The 16,868-nt window shown below is 41.4% G+C and overlaps 1 protein-coding gene across 1 annotated transcript in view; it reads right to left on the bottom strand.

The window, feature by feature from the left end:
* rims3 (regulating synaptic membrane exocytosis 3) overlaps window positions 1-16,868 on the bottom strand; it is an 88,267-nt gene that overhangs the window by 57,174 nt on the left and 14,225 nt on the right. The window contains exon 2 of the mRNA XM_056254543.1: window positions 419-708. Within this exon, the coding sequence (XP_056110518.1) occupies window positions 419-668 (250 nt within the window). The 5' untranslated portion in view covers window positions 669-708. The remainder of the gene's footprint in view (window positions 1-418; window positions 709-16,868) is intronic.

Below are 16,868 nucleotides of genomic sequence, written 5' to 3'. Positions count from 1 at the left end.
TTGCATCAATGCAATATCAAGTAGCCTATTGTTGTATAAGAGCAATGAATCTAATTTCTCTAAATATATGATTTATTTTATTTTATTATAAAAATCCTCAAGTCAGAAAATCTGAAAGTTTAGGGCCAGTAATTCCGCTTTGCATACCCTTAAAACTGTCGAGGCCTGTGAGACTGACAGGACTTGGTAACCTTGTGAAACTTGGTACATGTGAAACTGGAAAGTCAACTAAGATAAGAAAGTTGAGCGGAGGTGAATATAAAAAGGTGAAGGAGGTGAGAAACAAAACTACACTCCATGCAGGAATGACAAATAATATCATGACATTGCTCAGGCTGTGACATGAGAGCAAACATAGTCAAAGGAAACAACAAGCATACCATCTGACAGAGAAGTTGGAGTATTCAAAGCTGCCCACCTTGCTGGTTAAGCTGCAGTGTGCTCTTGCTCCACTGAGACAGACCCACGATAGCCACCATCTTGGCTCCCAGGCTGGAGCGACGCTTCTTGTTTCCGACCAGGCCTGTGGCATCGGGCCCCGTGCTGCTGGGGCTTTTCTCCAAGCTGTACATTGCCCCACTGATGCTGGAACTGCGGATCACGTTCCGGGCCGCCACCGCGCTCATCCCTCCTGGACTGGGTACATCCACTGAGCTGCTGAGCATCATGATCCCACACAAGCCTCTGGGCACAGGGCTGGACTGAGATCTGGGAGGAAGACAGAGGGAGAAAAGTTATCAGAACATTCAATTAATAAACATTGTGTTTAAAAAAAAAAGATATATATATATATATATCTGGTTTGACATCAGTGACATAAAACATCAAATCATAATATCAAACTCTGCCTATTTTCAGTGGCTGTGTACCGTTCAAAAGTTCAAGATCGTTAAGACTTATGCTCACCAAGGCTGCTTTATTTGATATAAAAATATAGTAAAAACAGTAATGTTGTGAAATATTATTACAATTTGATATTATTTTAAAATTTAATTTGTTCTTGTGATGGCAAAGCTGAATTTTATTTTCAGCAGTCATTACTCCAGTCGTCAGTGTCACATGATCCTTCAGAAATTATTATAATATGCTGATTTGCTACTCAAAAAACAATTATTATTATTATCAATGATGAAAACAGTGGAAACCATGATGCAATTTTTTTTTACAGGCTTCTTTGATGAATCAAAAGATTGTATCTTTACTGTTGGTTACTTTAATGCATCCTTGCCTAATTATTTTTCAGTAGAATCTCCAGTGCCACTACAACAGAAATCATATTTTACCCGAGTTGTGAATATAAGTTTGCTGTCTGTATTGAAAGTAATGAAATAAAAAAAGGCAATGTGTCGTGAAATAATAGCAAGAAACGTCTTTCTGTGGAGTTCACCTCATGAGCTGCACGCAAAAACAAACCATGCAGTGTGGTCCAATTCATGCGTAAATGACTATGAGTCAGTGAATCAAAAACATAGAGTGGCTAGTGTAGCCCGATTCTTATGAATCACTTCTTTTCAATGAATCAAAAACAGAATACATTTGTTCCCTATTTCCCCAATAGTTATTGTTTTGCTAAGTGCCCCAAAATGTAATTAAAATAAAAAATACTGGTAAAACTTCACAATAAAGTCTCATTTATTACCATTAATTAATGTACTAATTAACATGAACTAACAATAAGCAATATCCTACATTTGCTACAGTATTTATTAATCTTTGATAACATTAGTTAATAAAAATCCAGCAGTTCATTGTTTGTTCATGTTAGTTCACAGTGTATTAACTAATGTTAACATATCCAATTTCTGTTTTTAAATATGTACTAGTAAATGTTGAAAATTAATATTAAAATGCAGTAGACATATTGTTCATTTTTAGATCATGTTAACTAATGTACTTTACCAATGTTAACTAATGAAAACATATTGTAAAGTGTTACCAAAATATACAGTGTGTTCGTAACTACATCATTTTAAAGTGAGTAACTTGAAATATTATAAATGTGTTTAAATCAACACTAAGATTAGCATTTTAAACAACAGAAATTATTAAAATTGGCACACATATTTTTCTCATTTGGCTTGGCTCTGTATATAAGGGCATGGAATGCTCTGACGCACGTGTGCAGAATGATGCTGGCCTGATAAATGATTTAGAACACGGTCTGGGATGACATCTAAAAGAGTGAGTGAGCTGACAAATAAAATCAGTCTACTCCAGGAGAAAAGGCCATTCCCACAATGCAGTGTGACACATGTTTCGGCCTTAAGTTGGCGAATTAGAGCTGTGAATGAAAAAAAAAGTGCAGGCTAATTTATGTGCAATCTTCTCTGTGAACAGCCTGCATGTTTGTTTTTTGTGCTCCCATTCTCTTTCTCTCACTCCCCTTCCCCCTGTTCTCCACTCGTCGCTTTGATCTGTGCTTCCTCATATCAGCTGAAGTGTTTCTGGGTCTGTGGCAGTCGTCCCTCTTGGAAATGAATCAGCCTGCCTCCCTGAGTGATAATAATCATAATTTAGAGCTGGATCTGGACTAACACTCCTTTGAAATGAAAATGAAATGAAAAGAAAGCAGGGTAAGTCTTTATCATAGTAATCAGATTGATTTAGGTGTGTGTACATGGGGTCTGTTTGGCTATGGGAGAGATGAGCGAAGAACAATGGTCTGAAATGTGGCAGCACAGCCGATCAAAGAGACCCGTGGCCCTTTAGCTGCTTTGTCCGTCATCGTGACCTGAGCTCTAAATTGTGGGCGCTGATAAGTACAGACGGATTAAGAGGGCACCTTTTATCAAACGTCTTACAGCACAGACAGTAGCAAGACATCGCCCATGCCAACCTGCGCCTTTCAGACTATGTGTGACTCTTTTGGGGTCAACTAGAGGTGATTGAAGTTCCCGTTTATTTACAGTGTCCTGACAGGGCTTAATAGAGCAGGAACTTGTGGGTCACTGTACTCTCTCAATCAAATATTTTTTTCACAGACACACTGCCAATGCTGGTGCCAGACCCAATGGCTAATTTGGCCTAGTTCCATGTGTTGCCAACATAGAAAAGGCAGAAGATAGCCCTTAAACCCCTTAAACTTGCTGGTTTTCAAACAAGACCAAGACAAGGTCACAAAACAAAACTAGATCTCAAAAAGCTAGATTAATCCCATTAGAATCTACACTAGAAGTGCACAACAACCAGTTTAAATTTTTGTTGCGCTGCCAAGTTAGCTCTAAAGCTACCTTACAAATAATATACACTCACCTAAAGGATTATTAGGAACACCTGTTCAATTTCTCATTAATGCAATTATCTAATCAACCAATCACATGGCAATTGCTTCAATGCATTTAGGGGTGTGGTCCTGGTCAAGACAATCTCCTGAACTCCAAACTGAATGTCAGAATGGGAAAGAAAGGTGATTTAAGCATTTTTGAGCGTGGCATGGTTGTTGGTGCCAGACGGGCCGGTCTGAGTATTTCACAATCTGCTCAGTTACTGGGATTTTCACGCACAACCATTTCTAGGGTTTACAAAGAATGGTGTGAATAGGGAAAAATATCCAGTATGCGGCAGTCCTGTGGGCGAAAATGCCTTGTTGATGCTAGAGGTCAGAGGAGAATGGGCCGACTGATTCAAGCTGATAGAAGAGCAACTTTGACTGAAATAACCACTCGTTACAACCGAGGTATGCAGCAATGCATTTGTGAAGCCACAACACGCACAACCTTGAGGCGGATGGGCTACAACAGCAGAAGACCCCACCGGGTACCACTCATCTCCACTACAAATAGGAAAAAGAGGCTACAATTTGCAAGAGCTCACCAAAATTGGACAGTTGAAGAATGGAAAAATGTTGCCTGATCTGATGAGTCTCGATTTCTGTTGAGACATTCAGATGGTAGAGTCAGAATTTGGCGTAAACAGAATAAGAACATGGATCCATCATGCCTTGTTACCACTGTGCAGGCTGGTGGTGGTGGTGTAATGGTGTGGGGGATGTTTTCTTGGCACACTTTAGGCCCCTTAGTGCCAATTGGACATCGTTTAAATGCCACGGCCTACCTGAGCATTGTTTCTGACCATGTCCATCCCTTTATGGCCACCATGTACCCATCCTCTGATGGCTACTTCCAGCAGGATAATGCACCATGTCACAAAGCTCGAATCATTTCAAATTGATTTCTTGAACATGACAATGAGTTCACTGTAATAAAATGGTCACCAGATCTCAACCCAATAGAGCATCTTTGGGATGTGGTGGAACGGGAGCTTCGTGCCCTGGATGTGCATCCCACAAATCTCCATAAACTGCAAGATGCTATCCTATCAATATGGGCCAACATTTCTAAAGAATGCTTTCAGCATCTTGTTGAATCAATGCCACGTAGAATTAAGGCAGTTCTGAAGGCGAAAGGGGGTCAAACACAGTATTAGTATGGTGTTCCTAATAATCCTTTAGGTGAGTGTATGTATAACTAGCAATTAATGGTAAGGAATTTCAGTTGTTACATAGTTTATTTAACAGCCATAAAGTTGTTGAATTAAGACTTTAAAACAGGTTGTCAAAACTAGTAGTAAAACTTGTAAACGCAGACCATGATGCACCATGTGTGTATATGTTTGGTAGCAGCCTAATCAATCATGTCATTGTATATGGCTCTCAAACGTGCGTTTAAAAACCTGAATGTAAAAACTGGGGCATCACTCAACCCTTTTTTTACTGGGGCACAGGTAAAAGAACACAGGTCTCATGATGCACTTTTAAAAGTTTAACTTCTTTTAAAGGCACGATATGGAGGATTTTTGCATTAAAATATCCTACAACCACTGGCACAGTTTTATATATTTTGTTGAAGTCTGTACTTACATTATACCAAATGTTTCCAACAATGTTTAAATCCAGAGAAATCAGCTATTTTAACAAGGTGTAATCATGTTGCCTGTCAATTAAATAATATCCGCCAAATATATCATATTTGTCAAATAAAGAAACCCGTATGTGTCACAGTCTGTCTTGTCTCCGCCTCTTCACTACACTTCCCAGCATCCCTCTTGTCTACACACCTGCGTGTCGTCATCATCGTCACCTGTGTTTAGTCATTGTCATCATCTGTGCCACCTGTTTCTGTTAATTAGTATCTGTATTTAGTTTCCTTCTGTTCAGTTAGTCTTGGGCCCCGTTTACACGAGAACGATTCCGGGTGAAAACGTAAAAATATTTTATCGGATGTGCCTTTCGTTTACACGGCAACAGCGTTTTGGGGGCTTAAAAACGCAAAAAAGTGAAACCACCCTCCAGAGTGGAAATCTTAAAAACGCTCCACCGTCGCGTTCCCGTCTAAACAGTAAAAGGCAAATCTGCTCACGGTGGCTCTCGTCGTGTACGCGTTTACGTCACATGCATGCGCCAGTACAGGAAAATAACAACCAACATGTCAGATTATTTCCATACGTCGGACCTTCAAGTTGCCCTAGCAGCTCTGAAAAACATACAAGAGTCTTTTCAGCAGTTGTACAAAATATTCTAAGATATTGGTGTTGTTGTGTGGCAGTGCTTCACATTGCCACCTAGCTGCCTGGAGTGCATACTACATCGAATTTCACACACTTTTGCGTCACCATATGCACGCGGATTTCCCAACCATAACGCTCGTCTAACCGCAGAATAAAAAGTGATAACGCAACGCCACTATTGCGTTTTCTCTTCAGATCGTTTCCGTGTAAACATAGCCTTGGTCGGTTCTCATTTATATATGGTGTTTATGTCACCTCGTGTTCAGTGTGTGTAAACCTTCTGCCTGTCATCCTTGTACCCGAGTTTGGAATTGTTGTAAGTAAAGTTTATTGAATTTGGATATTCGACTTCTCGTCTTCCTCTGCATACACCACCCGTGACAGTATGAGTATTAATTCAGCATTTGCAGCTATTTCATTAGAAAAAAAAATAATAATGCGAATTTAAGTGATCAAACATAACTGTAACAGAGTTTAAGTTCAGGGAGGAAAGAGGCGGGAACCGGCAAATGTTAAATGTAACTTTAATTGTAATAGACATAAACAACAAAACAAAAGGAGAGGCAGCAGCCAACTGTTGCATATTAGCATAATTAAAACAGCAAGGTAAAATACCCCAGGCCTGGGGTGCATTTCCTAAAAGCATAGTGAGCCAACTATGGTCGCACGTTCTGTTAAATTGTGCTGGTAACGACGGAACTTGCGACCATAGTTGGCTTCAGGAAACGCACCCTGGTCCTCTCTCGTCCCTCACTGTCGTCTTTCCTTGGGACTTGAGACCGGTGTGTCGTGTAGGTGTCTCTCATTAGAGAGATACCTACCTATCACTCACTCACTCACTTCACTGGCCTCATTCCGTTCCCACAGCTCCTGGCCCTGCCCTGTTTCAGGCTATAGTAACATTAATAAAACTTAAATACATTAGCTCATCCATGATTTCTGCCTTGAGTCCCATCAGATTGCTTTCCATCGGCTGGCTGTGGAGGGGAAGACAACACCTCCCATGATTCCACGCTCATTCACAGCACACCTTTGTTATTGTTTTGAATAAGCGGCCTCTAGTGGTGAAACTTTCATACTGTGCCTTTAACATGACAGGGTGTCATGACCGCGGCGCTCAATTGTGTGAAAATGCACTCAGTTGTGCTAAAGACGTCCGTCTAGCTCAAGTTTAAAAAAGCAGCACAAGTAGAACACAAAAATATGTTCTGTATTATATGAAATCAGGGAAAATGTGAAATATGCACTGGTACCATTTCAGTCAAAACATATACTGTAGCCATCTAGAATCAAATATGCCCTGCTGAAAGGATCAGCATGTGTGTGCACAATGAGATTATTTTTGTAATGGTGATACTTATCCGTAGATGATGGTGTGCTGATCAGGGAAACTTTGTATATAATTGAAACATTCAGTCAGATATTTTTTGTTAGATATTTCAGGCATTATCTTGTTGGCTGTCATGCATGTTTTCTCCTGTACGCAACAACATGAACAAATGACTTGTATGAACCTTAGTTTTAAACAGTCAATCGGAAAGCTTCACAAAACGGCCCCACTCTCTCTCATTTCTCGTGACTTTAGCAGGGTGTAAACTGTATGATTTTGGTCAAGATTTGGCTGTCCGAGACAAATTTAGCAAATTCTTAAAGATTCCTCTGATCCTATAGGTCAAAATCTGTATTCTAGTTTGACATGTTTGCCGATAGCCGATTAATCAGCAACATTATGATAAAATTTTACCTCCATTGAAATTCTGCCAGTGTCAGAAGTTTTGAGGCACAGTCCTACAGTGTGGCTTCTCCTACGACAACTGTCAAATCAAAAACCAATAGGGGCACAGAACCTGATGATACAATTAGTGCGACAACAACAAACCACCACTTGCTCCACACACATCGTCTTCGTTTTTTTTTTTTTACTTTTTCTTTTCAAGACAAGCCAAAATCAAAATTAATGTTATAGATTATTTTTGTTTGCTAGCAACCATTTCAATCCCGCATCTAAATGCAGCTCACTGTCACCGAACGTGTCACGGATTTATAATGTTAAACTCTGGACAAGTCTTCCTGACTCCCTCACTGAACCGCTAAGTGATTTTTTGGCTAATTGTGAAGTATATACGTACACTAATCTGACATAAACCAACATGGAAATCCATGCCAGTGTCAAATAATTTTGTCAAAAGAGTTTTTTAACAATTGTGGACACTTCCGCAGTCCTTTAGAAGATTTAGAAGTAGTTCAAAGGTGAAGCTACTTTGGTTCACAAAGATGACCCTCTCCAGGCAAGCTCAATCATTCTCACCACAGCAGAGGAACCCAAATCTCAGAAAAGTGAAGAGGTCGTCATTAGTCACCAGAGAAAATGGGCCGGCCCATCCATCACTGGCCCATTAACCCACTTCTCTATCCAGGAATTTCTTAATTTGGACCTGTGCTCAACACATTATATCCTTACTGTTCTTTTTATGGGTTGGATAGATAAGATGAATTATATGGGGTGACGTTGACAAAAATCTCAGCCATCTGGGCTTCTCTTGATTTAAAACCAAGACACTTCTGTCTTCACTGGAGAAGCAAAGATCATGATTTCTTGAGATGTTTTAACTAAAGCGTTGTTTGGTCATTAAGTCCTTACCAACTGCATTTCACTGAGCCGCCAGGCTAAGCGTGGAACACATTAGTAACCAATTAATCAAATTACAGTTAATAGAGTTGAAATCATAATTGCTTTTGGCCTTGTCAATTTCTGGGCAATGGACACATGTATTTACTGTTATTAACCAGTCCACTGGATGAGGGACAATTTTACTTATTTTATTGAAAACAAACGATACGTTTTAAGGTTTGACAGCACAGGGAATGGTCTTTGGAGCTGTCACCAAAACATTTCACCATTGACGCACACTAGAGCTGGCCGATATGATGGTATCGTATCACATCATGAGACAGTAGATACAGTATATGTCAATCAAGTTCACTTTATTTGTATAGCACATTTACAACAGCCACTAGGCTGACCAAAGTGCTTTACAGAACAACCAGATTAAAATATAGTAAGACCTGCATAACAACACATAAAACACAAATAAGTGCAGCAAAGCTAAGCGAAACCTTAAAACCGGAGTGACAAAACCGTATCAGACTCAAATATAGAATGTAAAATCAGTAGATTCTGCTATCCCATTTATATGACACATATATCAATTATAAGTGGGTAGAAATGTTTTTTTCTTTTAAAATTATTTACACGCGAGAGCAACAAAGAAACATGGCGGAGTGTTAAAATACAGAGGCTGTGTCCGAACCCTTAGGCAGAAGATTTGTTGCCCCGATGCCCAGCCAGGCAATGACTTTGCAGGCAGTGTTTGCGCACAAAGGTACCTTACGAAACTTATTTTGGATAGGTGCATGTACTTCTGAAGCAGCATAAAGGTTTAATGATCTACAGTACAACAAAACAGAGAGGACTTTGGTGAATTATTTAATTACTACACAATACAAAATATTACAAAAGTGGAAAAAGTTGGATTTACACACAAACACAACCGCAACTTTCAGAAGCTATTATTCTTTACCTGTCTTGGAATCGGTTGCACAGCCTGGATTGTGGAATATCATTGGCAGTTAAGGATGCTTCTATGCTGCCTTCAAAAATCAATCAGATGAAGGCAGCAAAGTAGACAGGATGTTGCATGAGCATTGGATTCGGACGTGCCTTGTTGCCTTCCTTTCTGCAGAGGCATCATGTCCATCAAGCAAAATGATCCAATATGAAATAAAATCCACAAAGTATTTAATAAATCTGATTATCCAAAAACTGTTTTTACAACATGGTATCCATCTTTGCTACACAGTTATTTAACATATTAAATATTGGGTTTCATTTCCAGACAAAAATAACATTATGTCTATTGACTATAAGTAATGTTGCAACTACATGTCAACTAACTCTCATTAAAGTATTAGTACACTGTTAGGAGGGTTAGGCTTAGTAGATTAAGTTGACATGTACTTGTAAAGAGAGGCAAAACCAGGATTCCCTCTGTTGCTGGACCAGAAGTGTCTTGTCTAATTGATGTGTTTGAGAATGCCATGGAGTTCAGCAGTAAGAGTGTCTCTGTAAACAGACATCATGAACAGGCCAAAAGTGTCCAGCTGAAATTCAAAATACATGTGAGTGCATTGGTTGACGTGTGCGGCGAGCAGGACATGGCCGAGGGCCGCGAGAGAGCGGCGCGAGGCCGGTGGCGTGATTATTGATGAGGGCCACCTGCGCGACTCACTGGTCTCGTATCTCTCACAGAGGAGCTTCGGAAGCATAAAAGGAGAGCGACGACAGTACAGGACGAGAGAGGACCAGGCCTGGATTTTATGTTGTGTTTTGTTTATGTTTTGTTATGTGTGTGCACGGCAGTCCTCCGCGGGGGGCTGCCGCCTTTATTTTCATTTTGTATTGGTTTTATTAAAGTTGTTAAATGTTCGCCGGTTCCCACCAGCAAACAACACACAACAACACACAACAATCACAACAACTAACTTTGCTGCATTGGTGCCAAAGCCCGGGAGGAAGGAGGGACACGCTGTCGGAGAGCCCTCGCTGCTGAGGGGGATCGCAATGCTGAGGAGGTCAGTCTGCAAAGAAGCAGAGACCGTCAATGAATGCCCGAGGCGGTGGTGCTGGAGCGATTGAACCGCAGGTGGGACGGAGAGCTCGCTACCATGCTCCTGGGTCGAGGAGGGGTTGCTGCTGTCCAAGAGGGAGCAGAGGAGTCGCTCCCGTTCGACATGATGGGGGTGGAGCAGGGAGCGGGGGACTCACTGTCAGCTACCCTCAACCGGAGGAGCCATCGCCATCCGCCAGGCGGAGGAGCGTCGAGCCGCCCCCCCAACAGATGTCCAGTACCGTCGCATGGCACTGCGAGTCTCTCAGCTTGTTGAGGACCGAGCGGCAACCTTCTGAAGCTTGACCCAAGAGAATTAGCAGACCAAGCTGTTGTGGATGCTTTTCGGGTAGCAGAGAGGATGGGCCAAGAGCAGTACAAACTCTTTGTTTCAGAGAGGATGCAGGGCACGAAACCCATCACTGCCCCTTTGAAGAGGATCAAGCTCTCTCTTGTTAAAACAGCTCCAATAAAAGGACAGCCCAAGACAAAACTCACTGAAAAATTACTGTGCACTGTTTTCCAGACTCTACATCGCCTTTCAGACCCTGATGGGAATCTAGAAAACTTCTTCAAACATGTAAATCAGGTCTACCCTCCATCACTCTCCCATCATGGTGGACTAAGCTTGGAAAACAAGGCTGATATGTTAAGTTGCCTAGAAAACAATATAAGCAGTGCCCCACACAGTGCCTCCTCACAAAACAGTTCCCCAAACAGTCAGGACCAAATACTAGATTGGTCAGCAGTCATCAAAATGCTAAGCTAATACCTTACCTTCACTGACTTTTCCAGCAAGATCTTAATACCTTATATCAAAGAGAAACTTGAAAGGCCAACAGAGTGGATGTTGTATGAGACTGCTATAAAGTTAACAGCTTAAAGTCCCAGACAAGACATAAGCAAAGGAAAGGGAACAAGAACAAGAGTTGATGAAAAAAAAAAGTTCGATCATCTCACCCACAAGAATCAGATCAGATTGCCCCTTGCACACATGAAGAGGCAGATACAAGGATGATACTCCATGCAGTGGATGCTGCAAGAAAAGGATTTAAAAAGATCACACTTTGCACTGTGGACAGAGATGTTGTAGTTCTAGCCATTGCACATGCTCTGGCTGGACATCGAGGAGTTGTGGGTGGCATTTGGGACTGGCAAGAACTTCAGATACATACCTGAGATTGCCAAGTCTCTGGGTCCTGCAACCAGGAGCTAGAAGGCAGCATGGGATACCTGGAATGCAGATGACATGACAACAGACGCCTTCATGGCTCTCCCAAAGGCTCCAAAAAGTATCCCAGAGGAGGTAATTTTCTCTAGTTCAACCAAAAATGAAAATTCTGTCATCATTTTCATACCTTAATGTTGTTCCCTTTCGAGGGAATTCGCGCTGTGTCGATGACGCTTTGGGAACGCCTCTGCGTGATTGCATCTGAAGCACGTGTCAACTAGTCCAATGGCGAGACGGAACGTCACGGGCGGGTGACGTAACAACCAGGGGTGTGTTTCCCAAAAGCATCGTTAGCCAACTACGGTCGTAAGTTCCGTCGCTATCAGCATAGTTCAACGAGTCGGTGTTTCCCGAAACCATCGTTCAAACGAACATTCGCAATCAGCATCGCAAAATTGTGTGGTTGGAACGACAGCCCTCAACCTGTGTTAGAAGCAGAGTTTCTAGTTTGCATGACATTCAACCTTAACCCTCTGGGGACGGCAAACGCACCGGTGCGTTTTGGCAGATTTTTTTCACATCGCAGAAAAATAGACTTAAACTACTCCATCATTTCTGGTCATACAGAGTTAAGAGATATTAAAAAATAAACTGTTAAATGTCTACTTTTTTATGTGCCCACCTACAATCGAAATAAAATATTGTGCTTTTGTAAAATAAAGAAAATAAACAGGGTGTGCGTTCTGCCTCTCCGTGTCCGTGAACTTTTTTCTGGAGCACGTCTCTAAACTTACACATAACTCAGCGAATACTATTCTCCCAAACATGAGCAATATATGTTTATGATCATTTAAGTTTGTACTTTTGAATTATCTAATTTAAAACTAAAATTAATATTCTCTGTTTATGTAATCTCTATGAAAAGAGAGAGGTGTCAGCCGTTCTCATTATCGTTCTCGCATCTCATTATTCCGCTAATGCGACACGCCCACGGAGAGCGTGTGCTATTCAAACGCTAACGATCTGAAGCAACACATTGAGACGTGTAAACGCCCACATAAACTCGGTAAACACACTTTATTTAGTCAGATTAATGCACTGTCGTCTTGCGCGGCTGTGAGGAATAATCCTGGGACATTTACCTACCTCAGAACAAGTGCTGGTTTATTTTCACTTCGAGGAGCGAGCTGGGCTGTAAGTGTTTTATTCTTGTGCTTTGTTCTAATCGCGATATATAATAACGTTAGTGTCTGTAAATGCAAAAATAGCCTAATGTTTAAATTTGAATCATGTTTCTGTGTGTGTGTGTGTGTGTGTGTGTGTGACTAGTTTTGGATAGATTATAAAGTTTTAACTCTAAAATAGACATCAATTAAGCTTTTGTTAGCAGTTTCTGCTCATATGTTAAATATATAGTATGTTTTGTCAATAAACTAATCAACTAAGATGTTATAGTGTTTGTTCCAATGCAAGCTATATCAAAATAATGAATCCTTAACTTTGAAATATGTATGAAAAAATGTATTGGCCAACTAAGACGTTTATGGAAAAAGACTATTTTCTTTTCAAGATGTTTCCAACTCTAACTTTGAACCAATTCTGTAGAATGGCCCATATAACCTTTTTGAACAGGATTTGTTTCCAGGTATGACAAAAAATGTGCCTTTGACTTTCATTTATAGTTTGATTATATATATACAGGGTGCAATTTGCGTGGGGGGGGGGGATTTCCCCCTTTCTGGTCAAAGTATCCCTGCCTCTGCTTAATTATTTTTATCCCCGGTGGGGATAAATTTATCCCCCTCTCAAAGTGATCAGTGCTACTACACTAGTGGAGAGACGGATCACAAAACTTATCACGGGTCTGTGGTTTGATTAAAGTCAATTTTATTTTAAAATGCGCTCCTTCGGCTGGCTCTGGTATAGCGGCCGCAGCCTCTCTGCAGATTTGCTCAATGTCCCGCCCACGGCGCTATCTGATTGGTTGCTCCTCACGAGTAATAGCCTATCAACACTTGCTAGACTGGGCAGTGGAGCTGTGTGTCGGAGGCGTTTAGCGCGGCACGGTAGACGCGAATTGACACAGATAATGCATCTGTCTTTTCTATCATTTCACTGTAGCTCAGCATCACGATGTAACGTTAACGTTGTTACTTTAACAGCAGTACAACTGTTTCTACTGTGATGGTTTAACTTTGCAATCAATCCATGGTTCAGCAGACTGATAGAAGTAGCCTAGCCTAAACTAAGTAAAGCGCTGTAATGTGAACTGTCAGTGCGATAGAACAATAAAATCCGAAATGGACCACCCACTGGAAAGCTGCGGCTTTTCCCACAGGAAAGCAGAAAAAGACTGTTTTCCTAGTGTGATGCAAAGGCCTACACTATAGCCTATTTATGTTTAAGTTGACACTACGTTGTGCCATTTATTTTTGCCATTCATAAATAAGTGTTTTTACATTTCAAGCCGAGTGGCACTATCCATGGTACTGGGAGGGGGATTTAATTATTGCGTGTTTTTTCGTTGTGCGTGATCACAGTTCATATAAGCTATTAGAGTAAAAATATTGCGTAAGGCTACTTCATGAGTTAATAAGAAAAAAGATTTTACAATTCCTGCAAATGCAGTGATGAAGTTCATGTTCTCATAATTTATTTTTATGAATAAAACTTTTTCAAAACATCCCCCCCTCTGTTTTTTTCACAAATCGCACCCTGTATATATATATATATGTATGTATGTATGTATGTATGTATGTATGTGTGTGTGTGTGTGTATTGTCCTTGCATTCTTTCTTGTGTGACACACCTGAATTAAAGGCTCATTAATATGCGGGTCTTTGTCTTCTCAACCACCTAATTATTCACAATGGGGTTGGGCCGTTCACGCCCATTCGCATATTGCCTTGGCTAACAATTTTTTTTTTTCACAATTTAAAAGAATCTATTGTGTTATGTGAATGATTAGACAGGATGATTTTCAGATCATTTTGAAGCAAAAACTCTAGGCCACAACTTCCATTAGTCAAAAGTCTTGTGGACACATATTTAGTATGTGTTTTGTGGCTTTATTTCAGAAACTTTAATTTTTAGTTTTTTCAATAACCATGCATAAACAATATTCTCTCAAAAATACAAACATGTACATACATGTTGCTCACATATGATGGTAGCCCTGTTTGTGCTAAATAGAGTGTAATTTCACCTGTGCCATTAATATGTTTATAAGCAACTGAAAAAAGCACAAATGTCAGGGCATGTCAAAACATATCAAGGACCCCAAAAACACCTTGGTCCCCAGAGGGTTAATAAATCCTTATCTTGAGCAAAATAATGTCATTTACGTCTTTTAGTTTGTCAAGAGATTTAAAGCTCCGTTTTTGAAGAATGTGCACGTGCGAACGTGCTCTACTACGTAAGAACGAGCCTATGATTGAATCTGGAAATACAGCAAAATAACTGAGAAAAATTAGAAATAGTCCTCAGATGCTATGTCTGTAATTTATAGCAAAACATCTAGCATTAATTCGATCTCAAACAGATTCATTAAAAGAAGTTATTACTCCACCACCTGCGTGACGTCATAAACCAACGTGGTTGAACGACCACTTTGCGACAATACGGTTTCGGGAAACAGTCGTGACCACCTAGTTGATTTCTTCAACGATGCATCGTACTATGGTAGTGAACCAGCGAGTTACGATGTTGTACGTTAAACACACCCCAGGAAAGGATAACAGCACTTCCGCAATGACCAGTGCTAGCTTCTGTGCCTCAGCAAGTGCTCTGTGTCAAACTGTGTGTCTTATTTATTGTTATCTGTCCCTATATAGTGCAGTACACACTAAATCACACTTGTCATGGCGAACCAAATATTCAAGCAGTGTGCATCTCCCTGCCCACGCTTCCTAACGGATGGGAATTCACACAACTTGTGTTTTATGTGTTTGGGAGCGAATCATGGGGGGCTTCGAGGGGGCTGACTGCGAGCATTTTGAGAGACTGCTGCTTCGCACACTCTGCTCCGACCTGTCACTTTTCGAGGAAAGTGTTCAGGTTCGCGTTCCTCATGGCTCTGGCCTCATGGGGTTCCCAAATGGATCTCTCGGATGGGTTAGAGATGGGCGCCACCCTTTCTCTGCCTTTATCCGGGGGTCCAGTGCTATCTGGACTGAACAAGCGTTTTTTTGCCATCAAATGTTGCACCTCCACCACAGGGCCTTACATTTTTTTCCTGATCTTCATCTTCAATGGATCTCTCGGATGGGTTAGAGATGGGCGCCACCCTTTCTCTGCCTTTACCCGGGGGATCCAGCACTCTCTGGACTGGACGACTGGACGAGCGCTTTTTGCAATCAAATGTTGCACCTCCACAACGGGGCCTTCCATTTTTTTCTTGATCTTCATAACACGTTATCTAGATCATGGAATAAACCAGACTTGTCCTGTTTTTTCAGCCCCCAAGTTCATGTTTATTCAGATATGAGGGGGTTGAAAGAGTAAGGTTATGGGGCAATGCCTAGGGTTGAACAGACGCTCGCTAGCTATCTTCCCCCTACTTCAGCATCGTTCCTGAAGGCCCAGACGCTACCCACTAAGCCACTAAAAATGTCATCAGAGCTAGTGGGTAAAGCATACAGAGCAACAGGTCAGGCTGGTGCTTGTCTGCACACTATGTCAATTACTGCAGGCATACCAGGCTATTGGGCAGTCTATGGCATCTCTGGTGGCCGCTGAGAGGTATTTTTGGCTCAATCTCTCTGAGATTAAAGGAAAAAACAGAGCTTTTCATCTTGATGCCCCGCTATCGCCCCCCTGGCCTCTTCAGTGATGCCGTGAATACGGTCGTTGAGAGGTTCCAGGAGGCCAAAAAGCAGGCGGAGGCATTCAAGCGCTACCTCCCTCGCCGTCCCCAACCCACTAGGGCTCCTGGGCGTAAACAGCCCCAGCCTTCAAGCTCCTCATACAGGGCACAGCAGAAAGAGAGTGTCGCATCTCGTGCTCCGCCATCATGATGATGTTTTTAGAAATAATAAACAATGCATAATGCAAGTTACAATGAGTATAGGTTAATTAAGTGCAAATAGTTAAGTTAAAATAATGGACGGAGAACATAGAGCTGCCAAAACACAGGTTATATGCAACTCCAACCCATCTGTTCATTCCAACCTGTTCCGACGTAAACGGTAGTAACGAGACTGAATAAGAATGGAAATTTCGGTGCCTAATTTTGGTGCCTGACTTTTTTTTACCGCCCCCTGGTGTTCCGGCGCCAACTTGCGTGACGTCAGTGATGCTACTCTGAACACTTGTTGAACTGATAGCGAGAGGATTAATGAAGATACCGAAGTCAAAACGCTCCAAGGTTTGGCTGCATTTCACGTATAATGCGACTCTGCGACATGCAACAAATGCCTTAACCCTTTAGAATCGGCTGTGTCGTCGCCGACACAGACCAGCAAGCTGTATTCATTGTACCGTAACTCTTCAACCGTTCGCACTATCAAAACCATTCAAATTGCCCC

Source organism: Rhinichthys klamathensis, unplaced genomic scaffold, assembly GCF_029890125.1.
Source record: "Rhinichthys klamathensis goyatoka isolate OS25496 unplaced genomic scaffold, OSU_Roscu_1.1 h1tg000111l_1, whole genome shotgun sequence".
NCBI lineage: Eukaryota > Metazoa > Chordata > Actinopteri > Cypriniformes > Leuciscidae > Rhinichthys > Rhinichthys klamathensis.
This window is presented reverse-complemented; position numbering and strand designations above follow the sequence as displayed.